Source organism: Gymnogyps californianus, chromosome 7 (genome assembly GCF_018139145.2).
Source record: "Gymnogyps californianus isolate 813 chromosome 7, ASM1813914v2, whole genome shotgun sequence".
Classification (NCBI taxonomy): Eukaryota; Metazoa; Chordata; class Aves; order Accipitriformes; family Cathartidae; genus Gymnogyps; species Gymnogyps californianus.
This window is the reverse complement of record NC_059477.1, coordinates 44192603-44211208: the sequence shown is the minus strand read 5'-3', so window position 1 is coordinate 44211208 and position 18606 is coordinate 44192603. Positions and strand designations below refer to the sequence as shown.

Genomic DNA, 18606 nt, shown 5'->3' with positions numbered 1-18606 from the left:
ACCTTAATGCTGACAATAAAAGCCTGACGTTAATCCCTTCAAGGCCAAGAGTTCAGATTGAGGGTAGAATCTAATCTACTAAATCCAAACCTGTGGTATTCTGTTTTAGTTTTATGTTACTTCTTGCTACTCTAATTTTCTGAAATACATGAATGCATACTGATTACTACACCTCCTATTTTAAAAAAGTGTGACTCTTATGCCTTGCTGATGAGTTTATGGCTGTCAGAAATTTGTTTTTAAACTAGTTCCTTATTTAGCTACATACAGGTATTATCACTTTGTTCATTTCATTTTGAGCATTTATTTAGTGCTCAGTGGTAGACACTGATCATCTTCTTCCTTTTTCACATTGTATTTTCCGTGTGGTGTGACTATTCATTAATGTGACGTATTTGAGAAAAGCAGTATCATTCCCCAATAAAAAGCTAGGTTAGAAAAGGAACAATTGACTCAAATGATGGCACAATAAATGGTCACATTAGGAAAGCAATATAGGTTTGCTTTGTTTCATTAAAGTAAATCTAAATTTCTCAGCTCTGATCCAACATCCAGTTTAAAGGTTCAGGATTGTGAGCCCACTGGAAGGTTAGGCCTTTAAAAATAAACTAGAACCAAACTCCTCCTTTTCAAACGTTAAGTTATACTGGGGCTGATTGTTTTGCTTTTCTATAGGAACATTGAATGGAAGGAAGAAGATCAGTGGGTTTTTCAGGCTGTTATCAATCAGTATCCAAGTGATCTTCAGAGGAGGAGGACTTTGTACCTTGATGTGCTGCAGAGATACCTTCCTCACAAATCTAGGCGTGATCTGGTCAGTGTTGTTTTAAATATTAGATCAAGTATATAAATTCTTACATAAATCATGTAGAGAACATTTGTATTAAAGAATGCTCATCAAAGTTTTTTATTTTAAAATTTCTTAATTATAAATTTTATTCTGCACAGTGAAGAAGGGATATCCCTGTCTTCAAAATGCACGAACCTGAAAACCTATCACTTCTTCAAAATAAGCACTGTGGAGCTTTTATAGTTCCACATACTCTTGCAGCCAAATTCACAAAATTAGTTTGTTAGCATTGCTTTTGCTGTACAGTTTTATAGTTATGTCATGCTATTCTGCTTCTCTTGGTATTTTTGTTTTTTATGAGGATGTATAGCATTGTTGCACTGTCTAGGAATAGTTATTTTAATTGGTCTGTGGCACATATATAGCAGGAAGAGTGGAAAGTTATCTCCTGCTCTCAGGGAGAGGCTATTTTTATATGCATAATGCCTTTCAAATTGATTGCTGATTCCTTTTACACTCCACAGTGAATAAGCATATAGCAGCTAATAGAGAAACCCATTTCAAGGCCAGAACACTTCAGGATGTCATAAGTAAAGTAGGAGTCTTTTTTTATCTCTGCAGGTATTTTTAGACCATCTACTTGCTTGTGTTTGAGGAGTGCCTAGTGCAAAGGAGTGACAGTGAAATGATACTGATAATTAGCATAGTTTCACCAAAAATAAAGTTCTTGTGGATTTTGGAACTTTTGCCTGTGAGAACTGGGCTAAATAATTACGTGCTTTGTACAATGTAGGTATGTTTTAAGCATAGCCATTATTAATGACTCTCCCCATTAATGATCTTTGAAGGATCATTTAAAATTTAAAAATTCTAAATTTAAAAATCATAATTCTGCATTGAATTCATATCTCTTAGTATGTATATTAGTATGACAAATACAGAAATGTTAAAACAGTACTAAGAATCTATTCTTAAAACATTTGTGTTACATTAGAATACTAAACTTAGAGCCTTCTATGCCTTCTTCCTCTGAAGAAGAATGGATCAGTGGACAAGCATGAGTGCTTGATCCAGGAGCAGCTCATCAGCGAGGTCTATTTTTAGAAGTGCAAACTCTCCATCCCATTTCTTACTTATGAGTGTCTTAGCTTCAGGTGCTTGCTAGCAAGGCTCACCTGAGTTTGTGGCAGCAACAATGGCAATGTGAACTTCTGATGTGGTGGCCTATGTGCATTTGACCAAAGAGAAGCTCCAGAGGTAGTGGTACCACTTTATCTTCATCTAGCTATGAGCTGATAGGAATATCTGTGAGCTAGGCACCAGACGAGTCAGCATCCCCCTGTCCCCTGCCAAAAGCCTGGAAATTAGCATCAGCAATGGTCCCCTTGACACTTGTGAGCAGACAGCCACCTCTAGAATCTCCTTCGTCCTTGTAACTTGTATTTTTTGGGATATAAGACAGGTCCAAGACTCTACTGCCTCAGTCTATGCAGCCTTACCTGTTACTACTTCCGTCAAAGTCTTGAAGCTTGAATGTCCTTGGGAACCTCACTGAATAAGGCCAAAGAAGGTGTATTTAAGATTAAACACTCACCATTTTTGTCAGGTGGTGACATTGGTGGTGGCAGTATGCTGCTTGGCAAGATAAAAATCTGTTTCCAAATTTCCTGTTAGGAAAGAAAAAGTGAAGCCAATTCTCATCTGTACTCCATTTGTACAATTGCTTTAATTCATGTTCTGTTTCTCTATAGATCATAATTTGCTACAAAGACCCTCATCTTGCTGCAAGTGCTCAATATCTCTGAAGATGTATTGAAAGGACCTGCTTGCATTTTATATACTTTAGGGCAGGAAGGAACCGTTGCATTGAATTTATTCATATTGCAAAAGCGTAGTTCAAAAAAGAATAGTGGGACATCAGGATATTGAAGTGCCACGTGGTACAGGCGAACAGGGAAAGGCTGGAGTGGTATCACCGCCTGCCAACATTGGGAGACTGCAGCGTACCTGGCAACTGATGGAATACTTTTGGGCCCTAGATTGTGGATTCTGTAGGAATATTGGTGATATAATAATTAAATCAATTATATTCAAGGTTTGCAAAAATGTCTAGAATTATTTTATTTTATTAATGCATAGTTTTTAAACCTTTCTGAAATGCTTTACTTTTTTAGGTTGTTCATGAGAAAGCTTGGGATCATTACCATTTCATTAGGAATCAGCGCAGAGTCTTGATATTAAATTGGGCTCAAGCTAGGAAAGCCTTTTTACTTAAGGCAGTGAAGACTGTTGCTGAAGCCTCTGCTGCTCATGAGACAGAAGTAGTGTTGGCTAATACCAGACAAAAGCAGCAGGAGATTTGTGCTGATCTGAAAGCAAAGGTAGGTTCAGTTATAAATCTACCACATGCAAATCTGTTTTTTACTGGTGAATTCAAAATGAAGTTACAGTGTTTAAGTGAAAAAAACCTAACTGAAGCTAGTTGTCATAATCCTGTTTTTACCGGCCTGATTAAATTGTTTTGGGCAGTTAGGGGAAAAAAGCAAACTATAATCTGTTGGCAGAGATCAGTATGTTTGTGAAGCTTGACTTGCAAATGGTTTTGAAGATGCTCTGTTTCATTACCAATAAGGAACCTTGTTAGTGTTTCAACCAGCTCTTGAACTTAGTTTGTCTTTTTTTGATTAAGAATTTGATTACCTAGTACACTTTAGGCCTCACTATGAGTTTCATACTGTGGGTATAATATCTGTATAAACTGCAATCACATTTATTTTGATGGATTTTGAGCACCATTGAGGAGTTTGAACTGTATTTCAGTACTGGAAGAACAAGATTTGTTCTGCAGTTTACAATATGAGAGACTGTAAGCAAGCTACAGGAGTAAAGGTCTGGCATCATATTCCTTGGGTTCCTTTGTAACTTTGGCAAATCACAAAATATTTGTGTGTTTCTGTTTCTTCCTCAGCAAAGTGGGATTGATATCTATGCTGTCTGAGGCTTAGTTCATAACTGCTTTTAACACTAGAATCCTCAGAAGTGGAAGCAAAACGTTCCATTCATCATCACTATCACCAGTTTTTTAGATTAATGCTAGTCTATTTTCACAGAAATAATGAATATCTGTCTTCCCCTCTATTTTTAAGAATGCTTTCTAAGACCTGAAAAAATGGATCCCATAACTTGTTTGCCCTTGTTATGGAGGTTTCGCAATATTCTGAAAGGTGATCTACTGTGTTAAGAGGTGAAAAAAGATAAAAATACCTGGGGTTTTTTTGGTAATAAAATAGAATGGGAGGAGCCTAGACACAAGCGGAAAGTGTTATGATGTTGATGCCTAAGGCATTTGTAAGGGGAACCACATTTCTGGGCATGAAAGACATGTTAAGATTTGTTTAAACTGCTCTCTCTGATTTTCCACTTGCACAGAAATTAACATCTGAAAGCATACACGGTGTATTATTCTCACTTTACCAAGATTATCTCTGTTGAAACCTTACTTTTCAGTGAAATACTAAACACTTGATTTTGGTTTTCTACAGGCAGAAAAACACGGTAAAACCTGTACTGTGATTAAGATTTTTGATGTTGGTGCTAGTTTTTCACTAGAGTAATAATACAAAAAACCTTCTGTCTCCTGTTCCTGGAGCCATCTGTCATAGGAAGGTTTGAATCTAAACGTTTTAGGGTTAGAAACTGTCTGGGCTTGACTAAGTGGGGAGTACCCCATTTTAACTCCTGTGGCAGGCTTCCCTGGAGCCAAGTGGAGTAAGGAGCGGTTCTCTGGAGTTGGGGGGGGGATTGTTTGTTTTTTTTTTTACCTAGGCCTCTCTTTCTGGAATTGCTGTGTGTCTCTTCTGCACAATTAGAGGTGGAAGGACCATTCATTCCAGAACTGTGAATTTATGAGTCAGTCTTCCCCCCCCCGCCCCCGCACAAAAAGTAACAAGCAAGTGTTGGAGTACTTATGTTGTCTCCATATAGCTTAAGATTCTCACTGATGCATTGAACGTTGTCTGAAAGTTTTTTGGATTCTGACCTCCTGTTTCCAGTAACCTGGAACTGTTTGAAACTTAAACCTATTAGGCCTACACTTTTGAAGGGTTGCTTTCAAAGGTGGCTTTGTTAAAATGTTGAACGTTTGAACAAAAACAATTCACCTGTTTCCCAGAAAAGAGGAATGAAAAAGGTACTTTTTTTTTCATTAAAGGAGGATATCATTGTGACCTTGTTTTGATCAGCTCTACAGCTGAAAGGGCTAGAGGACAGAAGTTGAAATTGGACAAGGAGCTAGCTGTTTTTCAAAGAAATTATTCTGAATGTATCCATGGTTTTTCTTTGGATTTGATGGGTATATGCATTTGAAAACTCATACTTTACCCAGTTATAGTTCATTTTACAGACTAGTCTTTCTACACTTCTGAAGTGTGCAACTACAGAATGTCATACTGTGGAAAGCGGCTGTTGGCAGCTATCAGGTAAAAAGTAGCTCTCAGTCTAGTGAGTTAATTTACACTGATAAAAACCCATCCTGACAAGGATCCATAAGATGGGGTAAAAAGTGAATCTGTCTCTAAGGGAATGAGTGTAGAGCTGGAAATCAGGGATTAGGGCTGTTTTCCCACTTTTGGGCCATTAATTGACTTAATTTTTTGCATTTTAGTAAGTTTAGCATAAGAAAATCTTACTCGTATCACTTCACCAGAGGGAAAATGTAGTTGCTATAATGATTTAGCTGTATAGTAAACTCTAGGTATGCTGGTGAAGAGTTTGTATCCTGAATGTGAGAGAGAGAGATCTTCATTACACCAGCAGGTTTCAGAGAAAGTCATAGCATTTATATGCCTGTTTACATCAGCTGTAAAATGAGGTTATGACACACACACTGTAAGATATGTAAGCAGTTCCAGAAATGCAAAGGGTCGTTAGATCCATTTTGCAGACAGAATATGCAGAAATACATTAAAATCAAAATGGACTGTTTAAGCAGCTGATAATGATAGAGTGGGAGAAGACTAGACTCTGAATGTGGCATCTTTCATTTAACTTCCACTCAGTAAACCATTTAGCCTGTTTTACTTATTTGGTTTAAAAGGGATATCTTTCTGTAAATTTCTGTGCTTCTTTGAGTTTGTGGGGTTTTTCAAAAGAGTTTTCTTTCTCTGTGTGTCAAAATCAGTTTGTTCCTAATTGTAGTACAGATTGAGCAATGCAAAAGAGAGAAAATATTCATATGTGACAGGCTGTGCATTTTTTTATTATTGCAATAACCATGATATCACCTAATTTTTATATAGTTCTTTTCATCTGTCAACAACAAACCAAAGGCATAGCAAACAGACCAAAAAATACATTATTTAAAGCTGTTTTAAATGCACTAGAAGCAACTATGCCATCAGTGAGACTCTAGACCTTGTGACTGACAAGAGGTGATAAAAATTTAAAAGTAAAGCAGCAGAGAAGTTAAATTAATGTTTATAGCAGTTTTTACTTGGGGAAAGGGCTTTCAAATTCTTATTCCATGTTCCATCTCACAGAATATCAGTATGTGTCCTGAACAGAAATCAGAGTCTGTAAGGAGGAATTTTGAAACAACTCAAGAAGCTCAGGTGGAATAAATCACGAGGGCCGTATGGTAGTCATGTGAATGAAATAAAGTATGAAATGGATAATACTAGTGAGGATATACTGTACATTCCTAAAGAAGAAATGTTTCTGGTACATATCTTTAACACCCCTGTTTGCCGTGGGAAAACAAACAAAACAAAAACATGGAGGGGTTACACTTTCAATGAGTGATCAAGAATCACTCATGTTTGGTATGCTTTATAATGTGTGGATTTAACCACTTAAAGGGTTCTGTAGCAGATACTGTGTAAAAAATTCCTCTTTCTGTGTAAAATTCCTCTTTCTAAACAACATAGAGAAGTAAATTCTTCTATGTCACGAGGTAGTTAAGTAATGAAGTGAGAGAGCAATCTTTTAAGAGGGTTAGTAGGGTGCTGCTTCACAGTTGGTGTTTGAAGGATTGAAGTACTTGCTGTAATACATTTAGAAATCCAGTCAAGGTATCTGCATGCATTCAAAACATTATTTTTCTATTTAATTTATCTTAAAATATTTATAATCCAGTACTTTCCATCTTCATATAAAACAATTTTAAAAGAACACTCAAGGGAAGACCCACAACAGTAGAAAAAAGGACAGTTGAATCTCCTGTGTATGATGCATAGGGTGGGCTTTTTCTTCCTTAGCATAAAGCTATGTGCCTGCCTTCCTTTAAATCTTTTCTCTTTCTCTTTTTGTGTTCCAGGATTAATCCCCACTCCAGTGCTAAAATCTCTTGCAACACATAGTGAATTTTTGGAGAGCAATTCTTGAATGCCTTATCCTGGCAGAAACTAGGATAAATTAATTTCAAAAGGAAAAGAGTTAGGTGGTGTTAACTGGGATATTGCAAATCATATAAAGCATGTTGCGGATTGCCTTCCTTCTCCCTTCCTGTATAATGAGAAGAAAGGATGTGTCAGTAAACTCAGGGAAAAAACTTGTATCTCCCTATTCAGTGTACAGTCAAGTCACTGATTTGAATGATTTGACTGCCATAGGAGATCAACATTGAAATATTACAACTGGGGGGGGGGGGGGGGGAAGGTCTGGAGAGGTATCAAATCTAGTACTTTGACTATAATCTGATCATTTTGCAGGAAACTTTTTAAAAAATAAATATTTAAATAGTGGGATATTTAAAAGAAGTGTTTTCTTTTTCAGCAGCATTGTCTGTTCACCACTGAGGTGACCTGTTCATTTGTTGGATATGAGAAGTACAAGGAAGTTTTAATAACCTAGATTTTAAATACAGATACTTGTTCAGGAAGTATGTGGTGAACTTAAGAGTTGTAGGATTCTATAGTATTTCTCCAAAGTGGATGTGAGCAAATATCTAAGATTTTAAAATTCACCAAAGATGAGCTAACTGATTCAGTAGTATGTTTTCAATGCAGAGCTAATAAACCTGGATTTATTAGTTTGAGGTCAGCACAGCATTGATGAGTTACATGACTTTTGGGTCAGATAAAGCTCATATGCCGTAAGCTTGAAGCACATGCAGAGATCGTCTCTGCAAATTTTCCTTTTACCCCTCCTTTTTTCCCCCCCTGTTTTCCTATACCACGTGTGTTCTGTCACATGATGTTATTTCTGAATCTATCAACCTCTCTATTGAAATCTTCTCACAATGTATTACCTAATATTTTGTCTGAGGACACGGCAGATTTAAGGGGTTACCATGCCAAATGTTTTTTCTTACCTCCTGGTGCAGTTCACAGCTCTTTGTTATGGTGATGCAACTGTAAGGCCACAATAAAAAGGCAGAAATGTTCTTATAACTTCACTTTCTTGCAATACACACACAACAGAAGTAGTTGATAAACCAATTTACGAAGTGTGTAAAAAGCAGACATTCTCTACATTTTAAGATACAAATGAAAAAATAATTGTCCTTTTTGCTAATTAAGAAAAAGTAATTAGCAGAATACAAAGATAAATAACCAGATGCTCATTATGTTAACTGGATCCTTACATTGTATTTCAGAGGGGTTTAGTAAATACTAATCTGAGAGAAATAGAATTTCAGACTTTAGCTATTGCCTATTTCATAAATTGTGTTTGCAGTGTAATTTATAACCACACATTCTTTCTACTTCCAGTGATTTAGTTTTGTTGTTGGTTGCACACAACACCTTGTAAGTTTGATGGCTGTGCGAGGCAATGCACAGGTGATTGCAAGTGATCAGCTTAACATAACTATTGAGTTACCAGCTGAGCCACTGCAGTGGACCCCCTGCACTATGCCAATTGCGTGGAAAGTGTATTAATTTAAAGTGCCTTTATGGTTTGCTCCAGCATTGTAATTAGAATTTATGCTATATGCGACAACGTACAAATTTGAAAATGCTTTCTTCATTATTTGACCATAACAAATTTGGGAAGGACTAGGAGTGCACACAGAGCCACACGCTCCAGTGAAGTTGACAAGGGGCAGTTTGTTAAACCATGGTAACTCCGTTGTGTGTGTTTCTTTTTATTCTTCTGAGGACGCTATCACGACTGCATGCTTAATCTTACGTACTGGGCATAAATTGCAGGGTTTTGGTAACAGGGTGCTGCAGGGGTACCCTGCATGGGAGGAGACCATGGACTGACTTGTCAGCTCTGAGATCCATTTAAACAACCCATTGCTCCCCAAAACTTCAGCCAATCGGAGGAGCACATAGTGCGTCAGCCTGAGATGTATCTTGCTCATTTACCTGGCTGCTAGGTTTATCAAGGCTTGTAGGATCTTGAGTATGTTTGAGACATACACTTATCTGTCAAATTTAGTTGAAGTTGTCCAGCGATCCCCAAAATTACTTGAGGATGGATAGCTGGACAGCAGACAGCTAACGCTAACCTTATTTTCTTAGGAGAATTATCTTCCTTCTTCAGCTAGGGAAGTGGCCCCTCAGGCAAGCAAAATAATTTGCATTAAAATTTTGCAAAAGTAGTAAAGGATCAAAGGAGCTCTTCATACAACTGCAGAAGGAACTAGAAGAGATAATACTGTACATAAAAGCACAGCAAATTTAGCTAAGTAGTTGTAAATAGAAATGTGGCTTACTTAAGGTTATGCATGTGTGAATATTTAAGCCTACATAATATTTAAACATGTTAATAAAATGTTGACACTCCCGTTATCAAGAACAGAAAGATGTTCTGAATAATGCTGACTGAGATGAGAGAGGAAACACAAGGACAAGCTGTGAAAAGTAAACTGTTCACACACGGTCTTGAGCAAAGGTGTTGTGACGTGCTTTCAGCTCCAGGGAACTAAAACCAGTCCTATATTGGATCACAAGTTTTATAGGTACCAATCCTAGCCCTTGTGACTAAGTTTCTGAAATGAAAGCAATATATCTTTTTACTCTTCAGATTACGACTGAGGATTATGCTCAAATGCTTTCTCTCCTATCCCTTTTTCAGATTTAAACACTTTTATAGCTGAAGAAAAGGTCTACAGTTCTGTTAATGATCAGAACAGTTACTTTTAACCACTTTCTGATTTTCAAATTAAAATTTTTCTAGAGGCGGATATGGATTTTTTTATGTAACAAAATTAATCCTAGTGCCAGTAGCCTTGCTTTTCTCCATTATTTCTTGCAGACCTCCTAGAATTAGCCTGTGGAGCACCAGCTGCTCAACAGTACCAGTCAAAAATCTACTAGGGATGTGAACTTCTGTTGTTTTTCTAATCACAGCCAGAATGAGATTATCTTCTGAGATTAACAAACAAACTCGCAAGGGTAGTATTTCTTAATTATCCCATTGCCAAATGCTCTAATACTGGACTTCTCGTAGGTCTTGTGTAAGTCAGTAAGAAGCAGCATACTGTTAGCTTCTACCATTTGCTGTTTTGTCATTCAAGACCCTGTGGAGTCTGGACATGATTCCAGGTGCTGTTCAGAAGTTTTCAGGGTAGAAGAATCCCCAGTCTAGAGAAGAAGGAACAGGTTTTTAGAGTTGAAAGTTATTGGAGACTTCAGACCACCATCTTTAATATCACAATAGTTTATGTTGTTGACATACCTGTTGATGTCAATAACTGTTGATGTTGTAAGAAACTTCTTCTATTAACTGAGTGGTCTCAGGAGGTGCTGCACTCTCTGCAAAAGTAGTACAGATGAGTTCTTCACCATGACAGTAGAGCTAAGCCTTATCCCCAAGGAAAGTGAGCATGATTCTCACTGCTGGACTACTGAGTGACCTGCTGTTTCAGAGTGTTTGCTGCCCTATAACCTCTGTTGCAGGGGAGGTGTTGGGTTTTTGTATTTAGGATTAGGTGTTAGCATGGATTTTGAATGCTTAGTGTTTGTTGTGAAGCTAACGGCCAGCAGAATTTTAAGCATTGTATCACAGAGCACAGACAGCAGGATGTTTGATCAGCATGTTGCTTAACCTGCTGGCAAGAGACAGTAACTCATCACCACAGCTCTCTGGGCTGCTACCACCAGCGTATGAACCAAAACATGTAAACAGCAATGATTCTTGCTAAATATTTCTACTTGATCATGATATTTAATATGGAGCCCCCCTTGTCAATCTGAACTTCCTTCCACAGTAAACTAGTAATTGACACATTTGCTATTTTAAACATTCATGTTGGTTCATAAGGTTCCTGACACACAGGAAAAGGAAAACAATATGTATGACGCTTATAAAAAAGGACTTTCTAGGACTTTCTAAATTTGAAAACTGGTGGCTTTTTCACATTGTTTTGACAAACTCCCCCCTGCCCCGTAATATTTTAGACTCCAGGGAATTGTTCTTAATATACATTTTAATTTTTTCCCTTTTATAAGCTCTAGTATTCACATCCTGAGGCACCCGTCTCATTATCTTTCCATTTAGGAATATATGCATACACTTTCTATTCTTATTTCATTTCCAAGAATAACACTGTTAATATTTTATATTTCAATGTGTGGTGGGTTTGATTAGTGCAAGTTTTTTTATTATTTTCAGTTGATACAATTATACATCAGTAGCAGGTCTACTATACATCCCAGTTTCATTGGAGATGTCAGCTTTGTTGGGGCAAAATTTGCCTGTGACTTCCAAAGTCTTGGCAAACAAGTCATTAACTGGAAATCCGGAAATCCATGAGATGCCCACTGTGCAAGCGTAAATCTACTCTCCAGGACCTGTGCTGTGAGTTCTGCATGTCTGAGAGCTGTTGAAGCTACTGCACATTGGCATATGTTACCAGTAGGTCCAGTGTTTCCTAAATTTCATACTTTCCACACATGCCCAAACCATCTATAAAGCGTGTATCCAGCCATTGCTTCCTGTGAGTGTCGGGGTTGCTGTGCAAATGCTGTGGAGGCTCACATTTGTCTGGGAAAAGCTGTAGCAGTTCTGTCCTGGAGATGCAAATGTTTTACAACACGCATTTGTTTCCTTCTTCCTAGTCCCTAGCAGAAAGTATTAAAAGTTTGAGTAGTCGAAGTAGGGTTTGTAATGAGAAATTGTGAGTGAATGCAAGTAAGTTTGAAAACACTTTTTTTTTTTTAAATGAAATGCACTGCTTTTGAGTAGTCATTGAATAGACATTTCTGTATAATTAGTGACTTAAAAAAATTGTTTCAGTTTTGTAACACATACTTCTATTGTCCTGTTCCATTTATAAAATATTTAAGTCTAAGGGATTTATTATCCCATTAACCCAAGTGGAATTTATGTGCTTAACTTCTATTAACCTTAATAGAAATTATCTGGGTGAATCCTTGTTCTTCTATGGGAGACTAGGTCTTTAATTTTTTATTTTCCTCTACATTTCCTTCCCCCTTGTCTTAAAAATCTTTCATTTTTTTCCACCTTAGAATGGAAGGGAGTTGCTCAGGCAAGAGACATAGATCAGCATGCACTACTTTTATCTGAAGTATTAACGACTAAGCTATATTGCAAGTGAAGAGGCTACATTGCTGGTAATGAAAGTCACCTTTTAATGAGTTTTCCATGTTAATCTTCTAGTGATCTCAGTTTGACTGTGCTCTTTGGCCAGTTCTATAGTAGATAAAAAGTAATGACCTTCTCCTGTGTGGGGAAATAAGAAGTTTGCCAAATTTATTAAATCATCTTCATTGATTGGATGATGTGTCCGTTAGGAACTGAACTGAGAAGAATATCCTTACTGAAGACCTGATGTTGCAATCCTGTAATTCCTTTAGCCCATAACTTTTTATCACTTAATCACCCTTTACACCTGCTTTGCTTAATTCTGTTTTTCAGGACACACTAGAAATGCATCACTCAAATGGCCTTTTCTCTGTAAACAGAATTCCTTAGGTCACCAACTTGTTCTGAGGCTGCAGTCCTTATCTTAAAAACATGAAGGAAAAATGTCATGGTTGACGTGGTTTGAATCCAGACTTGCAATTAAGAGGCATTTTTTCCCCCCTATGTGCCTTGTGGCTTCCATCTGGAAAAATGAAGAGATATCTCTGACTTATCATAAATGGGATAACTCCCAATTCCATATTCAGCGAGAAACAGGGCAGAAAAGCTGGGCAGAGAAGATGACGCAATGAAGTGGGAAGGAGGGTAAGAAAGGAGAGGAGCTAGTCCTGGCCATAGAAGTAGATCAGTCTGGTTATCTGAACTGTGGACATTTCTTGCTGTGCGTTTGGACTCTGTTGATTCCAAGCTTCCTCTTTCTTTTGAGCTTCATATGAGCGTAGTGTAAGTAGCCGTAGGAAAGCCTTAGATGACATAGAGGACTCTAGCCTGAATAATCCTATGGAAAGGGAGTGGATGTGGGTTCCCATGCAATTTGGTGCTCATCCTTTCCCGAGCTTATTTCGTGGTTCTGAATGACTACTTGGGCTCTATCTGGACAAGCCAAAAAGCTGCTGAACTTGTTCTCTCTTTTCAAGGGTACCTTCAGTAGCCTAACATGGAGCTTTGCCACACAATAGGAATTTTATTGCTACTTACATCAATTTTGGTGCAGATGACATGCACGGTACAACACTAAGCTCAGGTAGTCTGTGCTGTCTCAACTGCGAAACATGAAATAACACTTCATGGCTATTACTTGTTGGGATTTCCTACCCACTTTGCAGAACAACCAGTGAGAACTGTGGGACAAATGTATGTAGATGCCTTCTGTGATTCCTTGTTTTATGCTTAGGATTTTTTCTATACTGAATTTCTTTAAATAGTATTTGAATCTCTAGTCATCTTGCAATCACATTTCAACATTTCTGACCATGCAACCCTGATTGCTGCAGCTGCTACTGCTTTCAGGTGCATGGTGATGCCACCATGAAAATGCTGGTTCTTTCACCAGTGCTGGAATTCTGTTGTATGCTTCCTCAACTTACTCATTCAAATTTTGTGGTACTACTTTTGCTATGTAGCATCTTCATTTGTGAAGTTACTTTTCTTGAAGAGACCCTCTACATTTTTTTTCCCAGGCATTCTTAGAATCAGTTGTGAACTGATCAGTTTGAAGAACAAAAAAAACCTGCAAACGATAATAAAAATAAGGAAAGGTGTGCAGATATGTTTCAGAGATTAATAAAGCTCTGGGAGATTCTGAAAGTGTATGGAGATTGGGTCATTTCATAAGGTTGAAAAAGTGAGATAGAGAGAATGAGAGTGGGAATATCAGAGGATTTTCTTTTTATGCCTTTAGTTATGACAAACAGTACTGACTTTAATCACATCATTATTGGGGATTCTTGCTTAGAATTTGAATTCTAGCAACTTATTATATCTGTGTAGCACAGTGTAACCTGCGAGAATACTGATCATTTTTGTGACACTGTTCCTCCCGGTCATTTTATGTCCTTTTTGTTTGTAGTGTATTTTTGCCTCAGTTTTCAAAGGCTAGTTTTACTCCTTGCATGATCTTTACCATGGAGACCCTCTCTACACCAGTCAGTTGTCCTGTGTTCCTATTTACCTAGCTATGCAGTTTAGCTGCTAGAAGGAACTTGATGCCAACTCTCTTGTGTCAGCCTAGGCAGCTTCAAGATCTGTTTATAATGTAAGTCAGTGTTGCTTAAAGAGAAAACCTTACATGGTGCTGTGTTACCGTGTGCTAATTTCGTGGGAATTCCCAGGAAAATATCTCAAAAATTGTTTTGTCATTAAAAGAGATGTATCTGTAGCATTAAGTACATGGTAAATACATTATTACTATTCAGATGTTAGAGTGAAAGAACTAATTTATTACTTTAATTAGTTTCTAGTGTACTTTATATTGTGATACGCAATATTGAAATAATGAACTGAAAATAGGTATGTACGCATTCTGTTCAGCACAGCAATTTGATAATTCACTTGGCAAAAGCTCCTCTAATAATACATGAACTGTGAAATGTACTTGAAATGCTGGTTGTAATTAAAAACTTTCAGAGCTTAATGTTGGCAGTGCTTACTGCTAAAATGTAAGCTTCTTTGTGAAACAGGCAATAGGGGATCCAGGTTTTAGTGTATTTTCAATATTAGTTTAACTACTAGGATTTTTTTAATATTTAAACAGAACATTTACTATTGACACAGTAAACTCTATCCTTCTGATTTTGCACTCATAGGAATGAAAGAATGCAATCAAGAACACTTTTTTTTTTTTTTTTTGTGTGCATTTTTGTCCCAGATTACTGCCTTAGTGAGTCAGAATTATTGTTCAGGATTTTTTTTGTTCTTCAGATCTGCATGGTACTACCTCTGGAGAAAAACCTGATGAATACAGTGGGTTTTCTTGAAAAGCTTAAACTGTAGGAATGCTGGAAATTCAGCATCAGGTAGTCACTTTTAAACAGCAAAATATTAAAAGTATGGAAATGCACGCCACAGAGATTCCTCAACTATTATGCTCCATTTCACTGCCTGCCCTTTGTTGTTGTTGTTTGTTTTGCAGCAGTGCCCAGAGGCTCTCAGATAGGATTGGGTTCCCACCGTGCCATGCGTTGTACAAACTCACAGTAAACTGTAGTTTGCAAGGTAAATACAGATGCAGGCTGGGTTTCCGTAAGAGGCGGTCCACTATATCCTTTGTTATTATGAGTTAAGATAGTCTAGCTCCTAATTTTTGAACCTGTGACAATATGGACAGAGGACTGGTTTGGGAATCTTTTCATTCTGGCCCCTGCCATCTTCTGTGGACAGTACTCCCTTGAGAAGTTCCCCTTTATAGGCAGGCTGGATACATAGAATAAATATTTTGCACACAGTGCTTTTCTGTTTTTTACCAATTTTTCATTTTTTGTTGCAATTATGAATAATTTTTTAAAGGAAGTGACTCCTCTTTTGCCTTAATGAAAGGGCATGGATTAGATGAATGTGGGAGGGGCAGGGGTAATGTAGACTAACTTCATATGCTGCCTACAGAAAAGAATAAATGGGTATTGTGGGAAAGTATAATACAATGAAACTTCCCTTCCTTCTGTCATTCTTATTACCCGTTTTCTTGATTGGCAATGGGCTCATGCATTCAAAAAAACTAACTAGATAAAAATGGAAAGCAGATTCTACCCACTGAGTAAATAGGTGTGTTTAGTAGTGATTTAGGGCAGTGTAGATAGCATTGTAGAAGGTAGTGGAGATACGCACTGAGTTATTGGCATACCAGTTTTGTCTGCATACCATTAATCTGCATGATTAATGTTTTGTCAACTGAGTGAAGTTATATATTTGATGCTTGGTTATGCTCACTTGTTTGAGCATGAAACCTGTTGAGAATCTAGATTGTGCCCCAATATTGATTTCTCACTTGAATCAAAAGGCTTTAACAGAAGAGCTATGTGAAAATAACTAGGGAAAGTGATTATGGCCTGTCATGAGATTGGTGTGTAACATACGCCATGCAAACAACTGCTAATCAAAACGACTTAATAAGGAGGCTTGAGATGATTTTAGACTAGATTAGTATCTGTATCTGCTTACTGCTTTATTGTTGTTTGCTTTCCTTCAATCAGTTTTCATCTTGACAGACTCTCTGCTGGGCCAATTCTATTCTCAACATCCATTTCCAGTCAGTAGTTCCCCTGAAGTATCAGTTAACTGCAACTTTTATTGAGACCAATTTGATGGACTCACCATGCTAACTAATGGCTGCAATCAAACAACTAAAAAAGATCCCTGGTTAACAGGTAAATTCATATCTAGAGAAGACTATTAAAGGGTCAAGAGGGCTCTCAGACTCGGAGGAAACTGAAGCTGCATCATGTCATGAGCCCTCTTACATTGGCATCTGTCTCATTATTGAAGAGAGTTTGAAAGGAATGTGAAGCAGGATGTAGGAAAATACGAGCTTTAAAAAAGCAATTATTTTGTTACATAGTTTGACTGTTACCTCATTTCAGTTCAGAAATCTCAATGATGTTATTGCAGAAGTTTAAAGTTCCTTCGAATGCTTCTGCAGTTTATTCTAGCTCCAATCTGCGTAGACTTTTAGCAGATTTCATTCATTTTTTGTTTGTTGTTAGATTTTAAAGCTTCATGTATATGTTTTTGCTTCAGTCTGTTTCAAAAGTGAGGTAGAAATGATTGTGTGTTCTTCTGCATTCATTTTCAAAACATTCCTTTTTACGTTTATTAGTGTAGCAAGTGAAGGGTAACTGAAACAATTTAGGATTTTATTTTAGATTCTTAAACTGCTAAAATGCATAAGCAGACTGCTGTCAAAATTGCTAAATAAAAATCTCTATTTAGACAAAGACCTTGTGTTACAAAGGAGGTTTCATTCAGGTATTACAGCTAAGCTCCAGAAAATAGGGTCTTATGAAAATTGACACCTTCCCTCTAGAAGTCTCTTAGCTGCTAGTATGGTCATCTCATGTAATCCTCGTTCCATTTTTATTGTTTTCCATATTTCTGTTTAGATGGATGGTTTGAAATTGTAATTGGCTGTTTTCATTAAAAGTGATACACATTCTTCTGCTGACACTTCCCTTGGAACTTGCTTGCTTTAGGATGCAGAGCTGCTATGGATTTCTTTGCCCACTTGATGGTATTCTTATTCTTGTATGGCTTAGAACCAACTAATTTGTCATTCCCTCTGTATGAGACAGGCCCAAACCCACTGGCTTCCTCTGTAGCATCCATCTAATAAACCTCTGCTACGTAGCAATCTTTTGCTTAAGTCCTCATTTATCCATTTTCATTCGTGCCAAGCTAAGCAAGCTGTTTAGACCCCGTCTAGTGCTGAATTTGTTATCAGTGTCAGGACTAGAGAAAACACTGAAATAAAGGTCTCAGTACATCTTGCTCCTGGCTGTTCCTCACCTTCAGTGGCTCTCTTCAGAACTTGGGAGAGTTCAGACAACTCTCCCAAGAAAGCGTGTTAGATCCTCTTACCTGCTTCTTTCCTGCCTTTTTGGTAGTGCCCCTACGCTGAACTACATCAAAAGAATCCTTGCTTTGCATATTCCTCGAGAAAATGCATTTCTGTTTTGCCTAAAAACATAGCTAAACGCCTGATTCTTTTTCTTGGAACTTGCTTAAATCTTACAGCATCTGCTTGTTGACTTGACGTTTTTAACTTATGAACAAACTTACGGAAATAAGATCTCAGGTGACAGGAGAGAAAGACTGGAGTCCCAGAACTGAGTATGAGAACTGGTATGGGAGAATGATGTGAGGACTGAACTATAGAGAAAGTGCGTTCGCCTCTCTACACCAGAGTAATTCTTTGACATTAAAGAAAAGACAGTGGACAGCAGAAAAGATGTTCCCAAGTGAATGTCTGGACACTGGAAGAGAGACGCTCTTCTGCTTCTTGGTGATTTTCAAGTGGAACAGCTACCGTGTCAGGGAATGAGAAGACCCTGGTTCAAGCTAGTCTAGAAATGACGATGTTGTTTTTAATTCTGAGGACAGCTGGATACAGGTCCCTGCCTCAAAAAGTGTTTCATTATTTCTTTCCTACTGGAGTGAGTTCAGTGAAGGACCATTAAGATGAAGGGTCTGGAGCATCTCTCCTATGAGGAAAAACTGAGAGAGCTGGGACTGTTCAGCCTGGAGAAGAGAAGGCTCAGGGGGATCTCATCAATGTGTATAAATACCTGAAGGGAGGGTGCAAAGAGGACAGAGCCAGGCTCTTTTCAGAGGTGCCCAGTGACAGGATGAGAAGCAACAGGCACAAACTGAAACACTTGAAATTCCATTCCATCCATCGCTTTTCTACTGAGAGTGTGGATGAGCACTAGAACACGTTGGCCAGAGAGGCTGCGGAGCCTCCACCCTGTGGAGATACTGAAATCTCAATTTGA

At 37.7% G+C, this 18606-nt stretch overlaps 1 protein-coding gene across 3 annotated transcripts in view; it reads left to right on the top strand.

Moving 5' to 3' along the window:
* Window positions 1–18606, top strand: part of CCDC148 (coiled-coil domain containing 148) — an 81795-nt gene that overhangs the window by 40950 nt on the left and 22239 nt on the right. For all 3 annotated transcript variants that reach the window (XM_050900204.1, XM_050900206.1, XM_050900205.1), the window contains exons 9-10: window positions 676–814; window positions 2965–3171. In XM_050900204.1, the coding sequence (XP_050756161.1) occupies window positions 676–814; window positions 2965–3171 (346 nt within the window). The remainder of the gene's footprint in view (window positions 1–675; window positions 815–2964; window positions 3172–18606) is intronic.